The sequence below is a fragment of the Pipistrellus kuhlii genome, unplaced genomic scaffold (genome assembly GCF_014108245.1).
Source record: "Pipistrellus kuhlii isolate mPipKuh1 unplaced genomic scaffold, mPipKuh1.p scaffold_m20_p_15, whole genome shotgun sequence".
Taxonomy (NCBI): domain Eukaryota; kingdom Metazoa; phylum Chordata; class Mammalia; order Chiroptera; family Vespertilionidae; genus Pipistrellus; species Pipistrellus kuhlii.
The window spans coordinates 29,255,732-29,274,731 of record NW_023425460.1 but is presented as its reverse complement, the minus strand read 5'-3'; the positions used below and the strand labels follow the sequence as shown (position 1 = coordinate 29,274,731).

The window sequence follows — 19,000 nt, the reverse complement described above, 5'->3', positions numbered from 1 at the left end:
TCCCAGCCATGAGGTGCCTTATAGGAAAGCTTACCCTAGCCAACCTACACCAGACTCCTACTTCCCCATCCTCCTCTCGCCTCTGAAACAGTAGGGTTTTCTTGGAAAGAGCACAGATTGTGGAGTCTGAAAAACCTACATTCTACTTCTCACTCTGCTATTTAGTAGTTATAGAATCTGAGGAAAATGAAACTTTCTGAACGTGGTTTCTTCGTCAGTAAATTGCAGCTGAATACCAGTATTTCAAATGATTGATGTGAGATATTAGATAATGAACATAAAGCACAAAGCACCAAAAACAGGTCTCCATTTTAGTTTCTCTGTTCCTGGCTCAGGAGATTTTAGGATCAAGTGGTGAAAAATTGCTGACACGTGTAAATACAGAACAAAATGAAACTATTAGTGAACTCTGTTAAAACTTTTACAAGTGAAAGATTAGACTGTTTTATGTTCACAACTAGCAAGACAGCACTTTTCTCCAGCGGTTCTATGAATATCTGAACTGGTCTATGTTAGGCTGCAGGTTAGATGGACATGTCTTGGAAACTGCCTACCTCAAAATTGAAAATGATCGTGAAATTGTGAGTAAACCACGAAAAATATTATTACAGAATTATCACAGGTGTAGGGGATGATGAACTTTAAAGTATACGATGGCTGCCGGGACCAGTTTAGCTCAATGGATAGAGCGTCGGCTTGGGGACTGAAGGGACCCGGGTTCGATTCCGGTCAGGGGAATGTACCTTGGTTGCAGGCATATTCCCAGTAGGGGGTGTGCAAGAGGCAACTGATCAATGACTCTCTCTCATCGATGTTTCTAACTCTCTATCTCTCTCCCTTCCTCTCTGTACAAAATCTATAAAATATATTAAAAAATAAATAAATAAAGTATACGATGGCAATGGGGCAAAATTCTAACGAAAATAAGAAAAGCAACTAGAAAAAATTCATTGAGTACTCCTATGATATATGTATTTCTCTCTATATATATTGTCCTTCAGGAAAGTTTTTAAAAGGCAACATCTGGAAGGGCAACAGGAAGAGTTTCCTCCTGCTGTGTGAGAATGGCAATAATCTTCCCTCCGAGCAGGTGAGACACCAATGACACCCAGAGGTGGGGGGCTATTAAGTCATTCCACCTCTAGGACTCAACGAGATGTACACAGGAGCTTAACTCCTCAAGCAGTTGCAGACTTTGCAGCTGGAGGAACAGTCAGAGGGCCCTGCTGAAGGACCCCGTCCAGAAAGTACTTTGTGACTATGTCGATCAGATGGTATCAAAAGTAGAGTAACCAGAAATAATCAAAAAGCAAGTGTTGCAGCATAGCAAGTCCTAAGCCTCAAGTGATATCGAACTCCCTTTATGGTTGTAAGACTTGGATCTGCTGCTGTTACATATTTCAATAATTTAATAGTGCTTCAATATTTAGTTATCCCAAAGAGTCACGCATCCAACCCTGAAGCAATGGCTATGGCAATGTGGTTTAGGACAGACCAGTCCAGACAGCCATAGATAGGTATGAACTAATCTGCAAGGTCATAGTAAGGGGAGGTGGTGTCTTCACAAACAACCCACTGAACTCTGTCTGCCCTGAACACTGCAGTGCAGCACTTGGAGGCTGAAACACAGCATCAGAGAGGCGGGCACAGGCTATACCAGCCTTAAGAGGCATTTACAGCAGTGGTTTAGGGAACCTCAGGAGATAAAAATATTAAAATTGCAAATGGCAACCTGACTAGTGAGAAAGAGACTTCAACAAAGGGTTATTTGTGCGTTTTCTTGGTAGAAAGGATCAGGGCTGATGTACTAGTGAACCACAAGTCATCAGAGCAAGCCATAGGATGCTCCTTACCAATTACACCTTGGCTACCACAAAGTGATCCCACCTGGAGTGACTGCACGTGTTCCTGAAATCCTATGCCATAATGCTTTCATAAAATTCACTGGCAATCCCCCTAACCAGTTTGGCTCAGTGGACAGAGTGTCGGCCTACAGACTGAAGGGTCTCAGGTTCTATTCTGGTCAAGGGCATGTACCTTGGTTGCGGGCACATCCCCAGTAGGGGGTGTTCAGGAGGCAGCTGATCGATGTTTCTCTCTCATCGATGTTTCTAATTCTCTATCCCTCTCCCTTCCTCTCTGTAAAAAGTCAATAAAATATATTTTAAAAATTCACTGGCAATTATAAGGGGTCTTGTATATTTATTCTATAATTTATATCTTTTTCTGATTTAATTGGTCTATCTTCCCAAGCAAATATAAGCTATATGTATGTACATAGGGACCACATTTCTGGTTTCCTCTTAGCAAGAAAGAAGGGATGGGAAGGGAGCATCAAGGATGATTCTGGGTTTTCTTCCTGGGCAGCACCATTTAGTGAGATAGGAACCAAGGCAATGGAGCTGGCGGCTGGTGATTGTTAGGGTGTGTTGTGTCTGATGGGCTCTGTTCTGTACACACTGAGTGGATTTCTAAGATTCTGAATCTGAGATGTCTGGTTGGCAACTGGACACACAGGCATGAGCCCACTAGTAGCTTCAATTGGATCTTGATGTTAATACTAACCATGTCATTCAATGGCCCTGTCATAATAACTAACTTTATAACTACAGTAATAAAATCACTTCTGATTGTGCCTCTACATTATCCAGCTTCCCACCTCGTTTGATATTTCTCCAGAAATTTTCTCAATAGTTTTAGATGAATTTTAATTTCATATCATTTGAATGTTAATTTTAAAAATTAATCTCAAGTCTCGCCGAAACCGGTTTGGCTCAGTGGTAGAGCGTCGGTCTGCGGACTGAAAGGTCCCGGGTTCGATTCGGTCAAGGGCATGTATATTGGTTGCGGGCACATCCCCGGTAGGGGGTGTGCAAGAGACAGCTGGTCAATGTTTCTCTCTCATCGACATTTCTAGCTCTCTATCCCCCTCTCTTCCTCTCTGTAAAAAAATCAATATATTTAATAAATAAATAAATAAATAAAAATAAAAATTAATCTCAAGTCTTAAAGTTTAATTCTATTAGAATTTTTTTCATGTTTAAACAATGGGTGCTAGCCAGTTGTGCTCTAGTTTTAAACAGCTAGTCTTTACCTTTACTTCTAGTTATTCAATTTTTCCAATAGCCTTAATAGAGCCAAAAGGTATTATTTACCCTGGTTTAGAATCCTCTAGGCAGTAAGCAGGGAAAGTACAGGGGTTGAGTTTCTGTTCCATAGACCATTCATTCATCAGCCAAAGGGGAAGCCCTATGTTTTAGTTCAGGGATTATAGTCAATACCACAGTATGTCTCTCACATCTGACTATAACATATCTTTATAAGAATAACAGTTCATCACAGATTTTGAAATCACTTGTTTGAGTTCATGTTTCTTCCACTCAACAACAGGACTCTTTGTAAGAGTTATTTATGAATCAGAAATTACTTTACCACCACCACTGAAGAGCAGTAAGATTCTAGGGACTGGTAAATGAAAGAAAGGGCTGTGGGAAGAGGGGAACTTGATTTCCAACTACCTGGACTAGTTTTGAGTTTCTTATAGTGAGTAATGGCCTTAAATGTCAAATTCTTAAGGGTGTGGTAAAAGGATAAGATAATATTCATAAAAACTTGGAAAGGCATAGTTTAAGAATGATGTTATTTCACAATCCTATCTTTAATGATTTACTCAACGATGTTTTTCTAGATCAGAGGTTAGACACAGCAGAACTCACCTACTTTGTCAATACTGCAATACTTAAATTACCCAAAGGAAAGCATTCCTGTGGTTAATATACCGTATTTTTCGGACCATAAGACGCACCAGTTTTTAGAGAAGGGAAATGAAGAAAAAAAGATTCTGAAACAAATAGTGTCCTAAAATATTTTATGTGCATTAAAACCCAACATCACAGTCATAAACACATGTAATCAACCCTGTAAAGTAAACAGCAGCATTTAGAACCATTTTAGAGCCGGGCAAGCACACAGAGACCACACAGAGCCGGGCAAGTAAAAAAACTTTTTTTTTAAAGTATATGTGTAGGCTGTATTTGGACCATAAGACGCAGGGACTTTCCCCCCCCCACTTCTGGGGGGGGAAAAGTGCGTCTTATGGTCCAAAAAATACGGTAAATGGTGGATTGTCAATGCTATGTTATTTAGGGTAAAACACAGATCAAATAGAGATGTGGCAGAGCGCTAAAACGACAATTTTAAGAGTCTAGAATTTGGGATTGGTGGATTCAGGTAGTCAATATCTATTCTTTACCAATAAAACTGCTTGATGGCAAGATTAACATCATTAATAACCAAAATATATTCTTGAATAAAAAAGATCATTAGAGACAGTGAAGGATATCTGGATGGGAGCTAGTCTTAGTAGCAGGAAATGGTAGTTGCAGTAAAAGAGAAGGGGAGAGAAAGCGAGAGAATACATTAGACCCAATAGTCAAGAGCTGTAAATTTGGCTTAAGTCTTCTCTTTAAATATATGAAAACATAAACATAAAAATGTGTCATCAGCCCCCCTTCAAGGCAATAAATGTTATTGTTTAGTGTTTTGTTTTGCCAAATGGTAATCTGAAATTCTCTAATTCCTTACCTCTGGTTCTTTTAAATAAGCACCAAAAATGTATTCAAGGACCTGAGTAAGTCTGCTGACAAGTCTTTGCCCTACACTGGGAAATGCATCTACCCTTGAGGGGAGGCTTCAGAGGCTGGGAAAGACATGGAATTTTGAACCAGATGGCATACATTTAAAAAATTAGTTGTTGAAAGGGGGATATCCCTAACTGATATAAGTACTGATTTGGTGAGAGGACAAACTTAAATTATTAATCTAATGAGTATTAAAAGAACTCTTAAAAAACACTGAAATATTCTTTAAGAAATAAGATAATGATTTCAGACAAAGGGGACAGACCCCTGCCCAAGGCTGAAATGAACAGAAAAAGAATGTCTATCACTAGCTTGCCTTAGTGGAGCCAGATTAAAGAAAGGTCTGGATGGTAAAAGCATAACTGACATTTTATGAGGTCAGGCTTAGATGGGAGCTCATGACAAGCTAGTAAGACTGGCTGTGTGGCTCTGTGTGTGTGTGTGAAGGGATTAAAAATCTATGTTGTTCTTTGCGGGAAATTTCCCTTTAATCCCAATTTAAATGACCAGGACCATGATAGACTAAAATACTATTGCTTAAGCAGAATATAGAGGTGCTCACTCTCCAAGTGAGAGAAAACATATCATGTCACGATGCTCTTTTAAAGGTGGTGGAGGGTAAGAAACATTTGCCAAGATCTAATAGAGGCCAAGGACTGTACTATTTCCCTAGAGTGGGACTGAGAGAAGTCAGAGTCCACACAAAATTCCCATTGTAATGGGAATGCACTTCTTTTGAAATAATGATTCTGACAATAAAAATAAACCCAAACAAAAACCCACACCACCATCTTGCAGGGCAGTGTGTGTGCAGGGAAAATAGGGGGGCCTAAAGGAGGCAGGGGGAGCCTAAAAAACAAGCAGTCGGACATCCCTCTCACAATCCAGGACTGTGGGCTCCCAACTGCTTGCCTTCCTGATTGCCCACTTGTCTGCCAGCCTGATGACCCCCTAACCACTCCCCTGCCAGTCTGATTGCCCCCAACTGCCCTCCCCTGCTGGTCATCTTGTTGTGGCCATCTTGTGTCCACATGGGGACAGCCATACTGTGTGTTGGAGTGATGGTCAGTTTGCATATTATTCTTTTATTAAATGGGAGATACATATATATATATATATATATATATATATTGTTTAAAATATAGGGATAAACAAAGTACTTTTATATCTACCATTCTCTCTGGGGTGCTCTCGGAATTAACAGTCTTTTATAATCATTCCATGCACCTCTCTTTGGAAAGACTCAAGACTGCTGTTGAAGATCTACTAGCGTGAACCAAGCAGAATCAGCTTTACTTAGGAATATTGGAAAACAAAATGTAACTAAATGTACACACACACTCACATTCATACACACACATATACTAGTATATATATTCAACTTAGGTATTTATTATTCCTCAATCTTATCCCTAGTTCCATGACCTCTCTTGCTCCCAGTTCAATTACACTGATTCAACTTCCCTTGGAGAATACTATATTCTAAGCTCCCTGCCATTTGTCTTTCCTCATTTTAAACTTTGCTTCATATTATCCAGAACAGCCATCTTCTCAAAGATTAAAATCAGCTTCCTACTGCTCACACTCTATCCTCCTTAGCACCTCTTTCCCAGGGGCTATTAGATACTTCTCTGCTCTCATGCTGTTTCCACCTGAACAGTATGGTTGACTTGTCTGTCTCCTCCACTGGATAGTGAACCATCTCTAGGTCCAGGACTTGGTAGCTTTGCTGCCTAAAACTTCGGGTTTAGCTCAGCTCAGGCATAAGTAACTAACGAATAAGCTAACCCAATAAATTACTACAGAGGGAAAATATTTTTCCTAAGACACTTTTCAAAGGAATTAAAAAGGGCAGAGGAAATATTTTGACACATAATCATAAGGGAAAAGAAGAAACTTACAATGAAAATGAATTCAAATCAATGAGGCAGGGAAAGAGAATCTTAAAGGCCCGACAGTCCCTAACTGTAAGCACATAGGAGGGGTGCTAGTATATTCTCCAAGGTTATCAGAAAAACGGGATAAAAGGTATGATTTACATAATGGCTTTCAAAAGCAATTTAATTTTGACTGCAACCCAGAACAATACTTTTGTAAAGTGACCCAGTATGTATATCCCAGTTTTGTATGTGTATGATAACACACAACTTTCAATGAAATAGTATTTATCCTTATGTACTCTGTTCTCTTTTTTTCTTTTTAAAATATTGGTTAGGATCCACAAAATTGATCTTACTACCAATAGGTTGCAACTGGTTAATCTATTTTGAAAACCTGGTCTATACAGACTCACCAATTCCTAGCACCTCATAAGAATTTGCTATTCTGGTTACTTTCTTAATCCATCTCTGTCTAAAGTTACAGTGCCAGGTTTTCCTGACAAACTATCTCAAGCCAACTTAGTAGATACTGGAATGAACACCTTGAACTGTGCTAGCTAGGCTCCAAATTATCTGTTTGAAATGTGCAGAGCTCCCATTAGATAAGAGTGCAACTAAAACCACATTCAATAGGTATAAGACCCCCCCCCCCCCAAATTATTTCACTGGAAAACTAAAGTTTTGATTATTAAACACTCGGTATGCACAAATCCCAACAGTTCTACACTTAGCTAAGTGATCTTCCTAGTATATATCAAGTAGAAAAAAATTTCAAGTACTAAATAATCCCTATAGTTTCATATATTTCCCTTACACAATTTTCCTGATTCCTGTATTTTAAGAGTAAGGGTGCCTGAAATAATTCAAATATCAGGAGAATCAGAGAAGAAAATTCTGGATTAAAAAAAAAACAACTCCTTTTTATAAAGGCGGTGGTTTGTTTGTTTTTAAATCCTCACTGGAGGATATGTTTTATTGATTTTTTAGAAAGAGAGAGAGAAAAACACTGATGTGAGAGAAAGGCAACCAATGGATGAGAGAAACATCCATTGGTTGCCTTCTTTATATGCCCAACCAGGGACCAAACCCACAATTTAGTTGTGGGCCCTGACCAGCAATCGAACTTGAAACCTTTTGTGGCACAGGAGGAGGCTCCCACCCACTGAGCCACCCCACCACAGCAGAGGTAACTGCTTTCTGAAAATAAGGTCATAACAACTGAAGAGATAAGTATCAATTTGAAGAAAAGAGAATTAAAATAAATTCATCTGTGAGATGCTAGATTATAAAACTATTACACTGATCACGCCACCAGTTTAGAATAGATTACAAGATTTGGCTCAGTTGGCCGAGTGTCATCCAAGAGGTTGGCAGTTCAATTCCCAGTCAGGGCACATGCCAGGGATGTAGGCCTGATCCCCGGGACAGGGAAGGCAGGAGGCAGCCAATCAATCTCTCTCATCGATGTTTCTATCTCTCTCCCCCCCTCTCTTTTCCTCTCACTATAAAATCAATGAAAACATTACAAAAACAAAACAAAACCAAAAAAATCAAGTAGTTATAGTTTTGAAATTTAGTAAGGAGTAATAACTAGTTTTCCAGAAAAATGTTTTATAAATGTGTGGCATAACTTTCCGATTTTATAAATACCAGACCAAAAGGCAGAAGTAGCTAGACAAAGAAGAAAAAAAATCAACTAGAATATAGTCTAGGCCAATTATCAACAACAGCATTTTTTAAATATAAAATGTCATTAGAAATTATCAAAAATCGCTTTTAATTACATGTATATTATGAGCTTGATAAGTTTTCTAAAACATATTGAGATCATTTCTACTTTTTATCATTATAATCCAACTGTTCTTCCCCTATCCACTCTATGACAGGTATCAATTTATAATATGGAACTTCCTTATACACCCAGTTTCTAAAAACTATAACATAAATATTGAGCAACATACGGGGGGTGGGGGGGGGTAAAAGTAGGTTTTCAGTGGTCTGAATGGAAAATACATTTAATAAATAATCATATAAAAGTAAACTAATTCCCGTACTTACAACTGTAAACCTACTTTTGCCCCAACCTATATATGCTGTTCTTTGTCCTGCTAAGAGGAAATATTATACTAGCACCTTCCCAAGAATCAGAACTGCTATAACTTTCATTAACTGACAGTTATTTTCATACTTATGTCTCAAGAAAAGAGCAAACAAAAATTAGCAAACCGTTATTCCTTTTAATAAGCAATCTCAATAAAAAGTTTTACTCTTAAAAACTTATGAAAAACTAAGCATAGCAAACAGATCTTGTTTAACTGAAAATATTTTTAAGTGAATAATTCAATGAGGAAAACCGAGGCAGGAATGTATCAAATTAGTAAAGGCCAAAAGTTCCAAGGCAGTATTGAATACAAATACTGATGCATGATTTTGAAGCTGCAACTTCTAGTTATCAAAAAGACTTCATTTTGAAAGAATTTATCAGAAAAAATTACTGACATTAATAACTATGTGCATTTACAGTACATTTCAAAGCATTAAAATCTTAAGAAGCAGATACCAAGCTTTTAAAACAGTTTTTCACAACAAATTTATTAGAAGAATAGTGGTTTTGAAAAGTCTAGCATCCAGTGAGAACTACCATACACAACATTACAGCTGGGAATGTTTCTCCAAAATGTCATGGTCAAATAATACAATGGAACCATTAAATCTTACACATGCACGAAAGAACTAGCGCTTCTGACATACAATGCAAAAAAAAAGGGGATCACATGGATTAAAGTTTTAAGTACTCATCACATACATTAAGACACAGCTTATTTTAGTCCAGTCAAAAATCAGAACTGCATTAAAAAATTTAATGTAGTGCAATCAAACCAAAAAACTTAATTTGTGATCATAAGTGCTCTACTACATAAACATTAATCATAGCAAGGAACAAAAAGTTCAAATCACACAGTACAAAAAAATCTGTAAATAAATATAAACTACAGTACAAGAGAAATATTAAATTATACAATTCCGTCAAACTGTAAACAGTATATTGAAATGAGGTCCATAAGAGTAAAGGGGGTTCCTGTTTTGTTGAGTGACACTTGGAACTTCTAGAAATTTGAAAAATGCCATTTTCCTTATCTTCAAGGTTGTGGGTTTTGTATGTGGAGAATTCCTTTTAGATGTAAAATATCAAATATTAAAGCAGAGGAATAATCTATTTTGTTAACCACAGATAGTGCTGCAGAAAACAAAAAGAGTATTAATGAAGACATCTAGTAGACAAGTCTTAACAGTAAAGATGCAAAGCGCTAAAACACTGGAATTAGAACTTCACATCAGAAGAAACTTGTCACTGAGGACTTCAAGGCTACAAAATATAGTGACAAAATCGTCTGCCGATGTGCAGACCCAGACCTCTGCTAATTTTTTGACATTTGCATACTCATGTTACAACACCAACTTTGGCAGAATCACTACTAATAAACTCAAAGCACTCCTGGCCCAATGGTGCCATCACAGTGGCCAGTGCACAGAATTCTCTAAAAACATTGCATAAACTAGAATGTAGAGGTCAGACACCCAAGGACCAGTGCTTGAATTTAGTAGTAGTATGGTGAAGAACAAAAAGCCACATCAAGAAGGAACTGCATCTGTTTCAGAAGCAGTAAGGAATGTTGTTTAATTGTGCTGGCTATTTAGTGGCATTTAAAATATAGTTTATGTGTGTGTTCCATGTGCTGGCTATACATTTTTGCACATTTTGTTTTGTCTTTTAAATACACTATTATCAGGAACCCCCATATTATCTGCTCAGTAGTAATAACTGAATACATAGAATGCCACTGTAAGAGTGTGAGGCACCGTGTGCTGGAGAGTTATATGCAGCTTTAAAATGTTTGGCTGAGTTATACCTGGATACCTGAACTGAGTTTTTAAGTTGACATTCATCAAGGATGTGCTACCAGCACGTCGAAATAAAAGTAAAACAGAAAAATACAAGTCACTGTTAGGTTTAAGAATAGCATCAAAGTACCTGAATTGAGTGAGAATAGTGTGTAAACTGTCCCTGAGGGTTTTTAAACAGTGTGTACAAGTTGGATTCCTAAAGAACATTAGTTTTAATCAACAGTGTGGACTGATAAAATACCAATGTCTGACAGTTTAAAGTGGAGGTTATAAAGAATTATATGCAATTACTCCCAATGTATAGTTTATACATTTCTTCACGAAGCAGCAGTAAGCTGCTGTACGTATTCATCCCCCATCAGAAGAAGCAACATGTGGGAGTCATAAAGGTTTCTATCTTAGTCTGGTTTTCTGACAGCACAGCATATCAATATCCAATGACTATATCTTTCCTAGATCAGAATGTAACTAATTTCGACTAGCAATATAGGATTAGACTTTTAATCAAACACTTTGCTATTACATACTAAAATTCCTTAAACTCACTAATGCTGGTATACTAGCCTAGTTAATCATCCACCCTCCCCCATTTTAGAAATATACCCTTCCACAACTTAAAAACATTAAGATCCATTTTCAGTCCTCTGATGTAAAAAGCATGTCAGTGAATTAATATTAAAAATTTACACAGTAAAAAGGCTTGAATTTCAGCCAAAGATTCTAAATACTGCTCATTCCCTGAAGACTTAAAGGGAGAGAGAATCCCTACCCATTTTCCTAGTGATTTATTTTTCTAAAATGGTCTGAACAGAATTTTTCATATTGGGGAATTTTCCCTCACCTCCTCTCAAATTCCAAATTCTTAAGCCTGAAATGCTTAATAAAATGGGGGGAATGAGGCAATCACTTGGAATTACTTGACAGGTACAAAATGTTATTGTCTTTTTTTTAATAAGACAAGATTTATAGAAATGTGATTTGACTCCATATTATGTAGTATGTTTTACATTTTTAAGTAATCACTCTAAAACTTACAGTACCTAAGACTGAAGATAAATTAAGACTTTAGTGTTGTAACTGAAAAAGTGCTAAATTATCCCTTTTCTAATATTTTAAACATTTCAAACAAGTGCTTTCCTAGTGACAGTAAAGTTTACTGTATATGCTTCCACCAAGCAGGAAAAACATGTCACCTGAATAAAAGGAAATATTTTTAGGAGTGTAGCACCGGTTATTTACTGAGTAACAGATGTTAATAGATGATGTTTCACTCATTCTGAGGGGGTAAAAATACTCTAGATTGAAATTCTATTTGGCTATTGAATGTTAAAAATCCCTGCGCTACTGTGTCAGTGTCCTGTGTCCAATCCCTATCCCTGCCCCCCTCCCCAAGTCCCCTTACACACTATCCACTGAGAATCTAATCTCTAAAGAGATTATTTTAAAATTTATGTTTTCAGGACATACCTGAGAAAGGGTGCAATTATGCAGGAGGAGGAACCCAAGACTGTACTAATACTGGTTATAAGTTCATAAATTCTTTCCCAAGACAAGTCTAAAGTCTAAGAGGTATGGATCTTCAAATATGTCTTAACTGATTTAGATTTTTTTGGTATGTGTGTAGGGTCATTTCCAGTGTTAAAGATCATCTTGGCCTGTTCAATGACAGTTCAAGATAGGATAAAGAGTTCATTTCCATATTCAAACAATAAAGGTTAAATATTATAATTATAATAATTGCTTTATCCAATAAATCTATGATTAACTAAAAGTGCTTGCTTTACGACTTTTGATATAGATCTAAATGAACAGGAAACCTTAAAATTATGCCCTCCCCCCATAGTTGCAGAATTTGTCAAATCAACATTAGCCTTGATTCTCATTTTCAAACAATCTAAAAGATTTTTCTGATATCAAATGAAGATGGTCCAACTTCACCACATTCTCTCTCCTGTGACTCATTTTTAGTATTGTAAAACAGAATCTTTTGCCTTTTCTCAAGTCTACTAACTTTCCCATCCTACTTTCTTTCTAACCTTTCTTCCAATCTCCTTCATAACACTGAGGGTACACAGCTACAGGGCTGATATATGCTATTTAAAAGGCAACTGAGTTTTATCTGGGAGTAAGATACAGAGGATATGCAAAGAATTTCCTATTTTCTCTTCAGTCACCACATTAACAAATCTACTCAAATCTCAGGGGGCAGAATGAATACAAACAAACAAAAAATCTAAGATGACTTTGGAGGTCTGCATTCCTTGTACCACAATTACAAATTTTTCCATTTCAGTAGAGTTTCAAAGCAATTACATTTAAAAAAAAAAAAATCCCCATATAGCTTAATAGTCTCCTAAATGGGCTGCTTGGCTGAAGCCATTAAGTTTTTAATAACACTGGCCTGACTATAGTATTAATGAAGACCTAATTATAATAGAATAGTAACAAGGAAAATTATCTTTGATATCTTCATGAAGGTCAAAATTTAACCTGTAACTTTCAATGTCTGCTATAAAAGATTAAGTGGAACAATTCAGTCTATTGCCATATTCTATTACCAATGACAGCAACCTGAATATATAGAAAAGGGTGGTTCATATGAAAACCACCTCTGGAATTTAAAGAAATAATAATTACACAAGCAAAAATACGCGGTTTCAAAATTAAATCTACGGGGATAATACCTGTTAAAGAAAATGATATTGAATTGTAATACATCTACTATAATGAAAAATAATTTCAGGTCTGACACTGGGTGACTCATTAATTTTACAAAAATAGCTGAATCCAAGCTTCACTATCACGGGTCAATGAAATGTAAGAGAATCACAAAGTCTTAGAACCAGGCCTTGCACCATGTGCTTACTTGGGGTAGGGGGAGAACACAGCTCACTAGCAGCTCCAGGGTTGCTATGTACTGCCTAATGAGAGAAGGTAGTTATGTATCATACGGGCCTTTACAGGCAGTCATTTTTCATCTAATTTAGAGTTCTCTCCAGAAAACTGGGAACTAAACTTCTCATTGTGCCTTGTTTTACTATCTGATCCCATATAGCTCATCTTATAGCTCAGGTAAAATGTTGGAGAATGGAAATGCCAATTGGTTGAGGTAATGGTTTATATAAGATAACCCGAGTTCTAAAAGCACTTCAATATTGTAAAGTAAAAGTGTACCAAATAAAGCTAATACACACTTCACACTTATTAATCTTGCTCACCAGAACTGAACAGTAATTAACTTCACATAAGGACCCCTATTATTACACAAAGCCTTACTCATATTCATGATCTGCTGTAGTAAAGGTTTATCAAGCAACATCTAAACTTCAGAATAACAACAAATATTAAAAAGTATTATACACAAATATAAATTATTCTTCCTGAAAGAGACCTTGTCCTTCATGGTTCTTGGGGGACAGAAATAAATGTATAGCTCATCACAAACAGTTCAGAGTCACTTATAAGCTACTGAACAAAGTATTATACTACTTTACTGTCAAGTTTGATGACTATCTCAGAAATGAGAAAACTAATGATAAAAATACCAACTATAGTAGATATCCTTCCACAGAATTAGTGTTTTTTATTTATAGCATGATAGCTTATCTACTCTATAAGGTCAATGTTCTCTCATAAAAAATGCAAGAACTGATCTTAAATACATTATCTCCTAACATACTCTGAATACTATCATATAGTAATGTCATTATCTGCCTACTGGAAAATGCAAGGAGAAAAGGCTTTTGTGACACAAACAGTTGTGAACTATACTTTCCCATAACATAAAAATGGTCAGCTGTTGTTTGAACCATGCAAAACTCTGATTAGCAGAAATTAAGCATGCGAACAGACCAATTTCTTTTACATCTTTATGAGGACGTCCCCAAACTAGACTATCTACACTGAAAGTGCCAAATCAAGAGAGAAATCAAATATTAAGGGATCACTGCGGCACCAAGACTGACAGCCAGCCATCATGTGATGAGCCACCTTCAAGAAATACATGGTATAATGAACTCTGAACACAAAATTTAACATTAAAAGTGCACCTGAATATTACAAACTAACTTTACAAAACCTACAATAAGGTAAAATATATATTTTTTGAAATATTCAGCAGCTTTCTGTATTTTTTTAAAGTTTTTTTTTTTTTTGAGAGGCTCATGAAATTTAAAAGGGACCACTATCTAATTTCAACCATGCTTCACAAAACAATAATGGCTATTTTATATTGCAGTTACCAATGTAATGCAATTAGTGCTTTAAAATAATCTACGAAAAAGAAAAAGAGAGAGACCGACCGACCTTTGGAGGAAATATACTTATTCAAAAGCTTCTTGGGGAAAAAAATTTTTACCTGAATATCAAGTCATGACTGATTTCAAGTGTAATGTTTAAAAGCTTCACAGACATGAATATTACAATCTTCAGGTCTCAGGACTTTTAATCTGAGAAAGTTTAGAGTTTGGTTTGTTTTTAAAATTCACTTTCTAACCAAAACAAATAATAGAAAAACTCAAATTTTCACTATTTACAACTCTCAGCCTACAATCTGAAATGACATAATACAAGTTCTCTTATTTAAACTGCAGCATTAAAGGGTAGGCACACCATTCTTCTGCTGCTCGATTGTCATCCACTGAAACACACATAGAAAATATTTATGTTAGTAAAATGATCACTCCATGTACACTACTGTGACAAATTTTACATAACTCAACTCATACATCACTTTATAGACTACCACATAGGATAAAACCTCTCTGAACAGTAAAACTCTACAAAAGTTGAACTTTTACGGCCAAATTTTTAAACGGGCCACTTTCTGAGAGGATAAAAGCAAGCACAAATTAATTGCTCAAGGTACTTTTTGCATCAATCATGGGCTACTGAATACCCCAAACATCATGCAAAAAAGGTGCCACGACTACAATTAATTGTGTGCAACAAATTATTGAGTGTGGAACAAAGGAGGCTTTCCTTCATAAGCTTAGCCCTTTGCTTCCTTCAACTGCAGATGAAAACCTTATGTTTCAGAGTATTTTTATTGCAACTTCCAGCTAGGCTAGAAAATACTGTAGTCATATACCTGCTCTTTCTGTTGAGAAGACAAGAAAGCTAAGAGGAAACAGGCTGAGTCATCCACTGAACAAATAACCAAACCGAAAGAAGAACGCAAGCCCAGTCTACGCAGTATGAGCAGTGCATGTATTTTAAAAACAGCAATGGTGTGCCTAACCTTTGAACACACAGGTTACCGGGGGAAAACTATCCTTAACCTAATAAACTGCTCTGATGTTTCTAGGCAAGAATTTATGCCTTGGGAATATCTGGACCTACTTCTCCTCAAACTGTTGGTATCCACCTGAAATCATCAGCCTCAATTTTAATGCTCTAAGTTTGACTTCCTTTTATACAAAACTCCAATGACTTTTAAAATTTTGGTTAAACGTTTAGAAGAGCCAGACCACCTTTCTCAGCAGATTAGAATAAAGGGTGAATGTGGTATGATTTTGTTTTGCACAACCAGTAATTTCAATTTGGTCACGATGCAAAATTAAATTTCATGGGCTTTATTTATCAGGTATTCTTGCAAAAAATAAAAATGTGGAAAATAAATGCCCCCAACCTAATTAGTATAATTTAAAAAGCCCATCTCAGAAAAAAAAAAAAAAAGGACCTGTAACACTTTCAATAATAAAGATAAATTATTTTTTTTAAGTCCACCTAAAAAAAAAAAAAAAGCAAAAAGCTTAGATGTTCTTCAAGGAGTGCTTGTTCAAACATGATCTGAAAGGTCCTGAACTGTGTGCTAACCAACCATAAAAATAAGCAAATACCAGAAAAAGTTAAAAAGGGGATATTATGGATGCCAAAAAAAGATTTAAAGCAACAAGTTAAATAAAAACTAAAAACAAGACCCCCCCCCCCTTGTACTAGTATTTGCATTAGTTAAAAAAAAAAAATCTTGATTTCTGGTTGAATTATTGTAATTGATATGCAACCTAAATCATAATAGGTTACCTTGGGGCTGTGTTTTTTCTCTCACCACAAAAATGGATCCTTCATTCATGTGGATATTTGGGCATACTACTGAGGCTGTACAATCTAGATACCATTTTACAATATTATAATTACTTATACACACTTCTTTTCCTATTTCTCCCATTCCCCAATAAACAGATCTTGATTATTTTAACTAGTTGCTGCAACAACAGTCATTTGTTAGCACGTGATCAAATCTATAAAAAGATTTAAGAATACAAAGAAACTGAGTTTGCTAAAATGAGGCATCCTCTATTGTTATGTAATGTACCCTGACTGCTCCTGAGTAAGAACGGAGCTCGTCCTCCATGAGATAAGGCTATATCCTCACTTGTTGGTGAGACCAAATTCTACCCTTAGAAAATCCCAAAAGAAATTACAGCAAAGGTAGTGTTACAAAGTAATTAACCGAAGCATTTCTGAAGGTAGTGTGTGCACATTTTCCACCTTCTCCCCTCTGGGTGAGCACTAAACAGATTGCTAATTTGTTATGTAAATTTAACAGTGAGGAGAAAATCATAACATGTAAAATTGACCCAAATAATTATTTATCATGGCATAAACAAACCTCTTAAATTCAAAGGTTCATTTAAGAGATTTTTCTTTAATTTAATTCTTCATTTAGTTGAATTGCAGAAGAAAAAATGTGAATAATTTTATACGATGGCTTCCAATTTTCAGTGATAAAGCTCCCCGTATACAGAGGTGTTTTCTAAAAGGGGGCTCTTTATCTTTTTTAAATAAAGACAAATATAACTTAAAAGAAAGAAGAAGAAAAAAAGCATGCAGGCTCTACAGGCAAGGAGTCCGCTTCCATGTATCTGTTCTCTGTGAGGTAACTCAATTCTCTTATAGAGAAACACGCAAAAGGCCAAACAATGTCCCGAGTGATACTGCACATGAAAAATTCTAAATATGCAACATTCAGAAAGCACCTTTCACCTCTGCACACACAAGTCAACGCAAAATCTGCAGAGAAACAAGTGTCACAGTAAAAGGTGCAAGCAATGACAGCAGTAGTGCTCACCCAGTTTGTACATTAATTGGCACTCTACAGTATTCCTACTCATTTTTTGATTCATTTGCACTTTGTGCTGCCTCTCCCTGGGGATCTAATTCAATCTTTACGGAAACATCTGGCCCCTCCGACCTCATTAATTTCATCTTTTTCTTTGGAGGGTTTTTCAAAGTGCCCAGCCTCTCCTTTACTTTGTACTCCAGTGTACTGTGAGGAATCCCATAAATACTCTGAGCTTTGGAAACACTCATTTTTCCACTCATAACCACTGAGATTGCTTCCTCCAGTATCTCACTGTTATACTGTCTGTAACGCCCTCTTTTCTTCCGAGGCTGCTTGGAGCCAGGGTCTCCTTCTTGATCCGATGTGGGATATGGCTGTCCAGAGGTAGACTGCTCAGCATCTGAGCCCCAAGAATCGGGTCCAGCATCTAACATGCTTTTTCTATTTTGTTTTGGAAGAATAGCCCTCAATTTTTTACTAAGCGCGCTCTCCGTTTGTGAACCCATTACCAAAGAGCTATAGCTGTACTGATCACCAGTGCGAGATTCCCAAGAAAGATCCATTCCTCGAACTTGTGGTATCTTTAAATCTACAGGAGATGAATGGCTCACATCCTTTTTTCCATCTTGTTTTGCTTGAAGTGCCATTTTTGGAAAAGCAGAGTTTTCTGCAAGAAAAGGAAGGTCACTGATGTTGCTGAGTGCACCATTTCCCCTGAACTTCATACGGCTGAGGTTGAACTCGTAATGTGGTTTTGCCCAAGAGGCTTCCCTGGATAATATTAAGTGCTGTCCATGATTCTGTAATCCAGATGGCCCAAGGCTGGCAGCAGTGGACAACTGGTTTCTGCTCAGTAGTTCTTCACTAATCTGCAGGGATCGAGCCAATGGAACTTTGAGTGATGTGGAGTGTCCAAAACCTTCCCTGGTTCCATCCTGTAAGCTTCTTGGAGGTACCCCATCACCACTCCGAAGTCCGTCTGGGCGGTACTGGCTGGGTCTCCCAGGTCGCCTAATTGGATGGAAGGAAACTGATGTGAGCAGGACTTGCACAGGTAGGGAGGGATGGGTGAGGGGACCACTCCTTTATTAGAAGGCCTTGCTTGGGTAACATCACTTTGTGTTATTTATTTATTTTTCTCTAAAATTAAAAAAAAAATGGTCTCAGCAGTTAGTTTTAAAACGTGTTCACAAAAAAAGAAAAAGGAAAAAAGAAAAAAAAACAGGAGCTTTTTGGGCAAAGAAAAATTAAACCTGTCAGCTGGTCTCTGGTTGGGTTCACAAATTTTCGGAGAAAAAGTTTCGCGCAACTGTCTGAAAATAGCACCTTAATTATTAATTACAAAGTAATCATCAAGTCTCCATAGATCTCCATAGAATTGTGTTATCAATGTGACGTTACCACTAAACAAGTACAGTAATAAAAGAGTAAGCCAAATTATTTATTTTAATGTAACATTTCCAACATTCATAACAACCAGTCATAAAACTGGAACCATTTACATTGAT

At 36.7% G+C, this 19,000-nt stretch overlaps 1 protein-coding gene across 7 annotated transcripts in view; it reads right to left on the bottom strand.

Moving 5' to 3' along the window:
• The window catches only part of LCOR (ligand dependent nuclear receptor corepressor), a 96,338-nt gene that overhangs the window by 15,092 nt on the left and 62,246 nt on the right, over positions 1–19,000 (bottom strand). Inside the window, exon 8 of one of the 7 annotated variants that reach the window (XM_045581957.1) lies at positions 9,092–18,503. The exons of the other annotated variants lie outside the window; for them this stretch is intronic. Within the exon in view, the coding sequence (XP_045437913.1) occupies positions 17,534–18,503 (970 nt within the window). The 3' untranslated portion in view covers positions 9,092–17,533. Of the gene's footprint in view, positions 1–9,091; positions 18,504–19,000 lie in introns of those variants that run through there. 7 annotated transcript variants of the gene reach the window in all.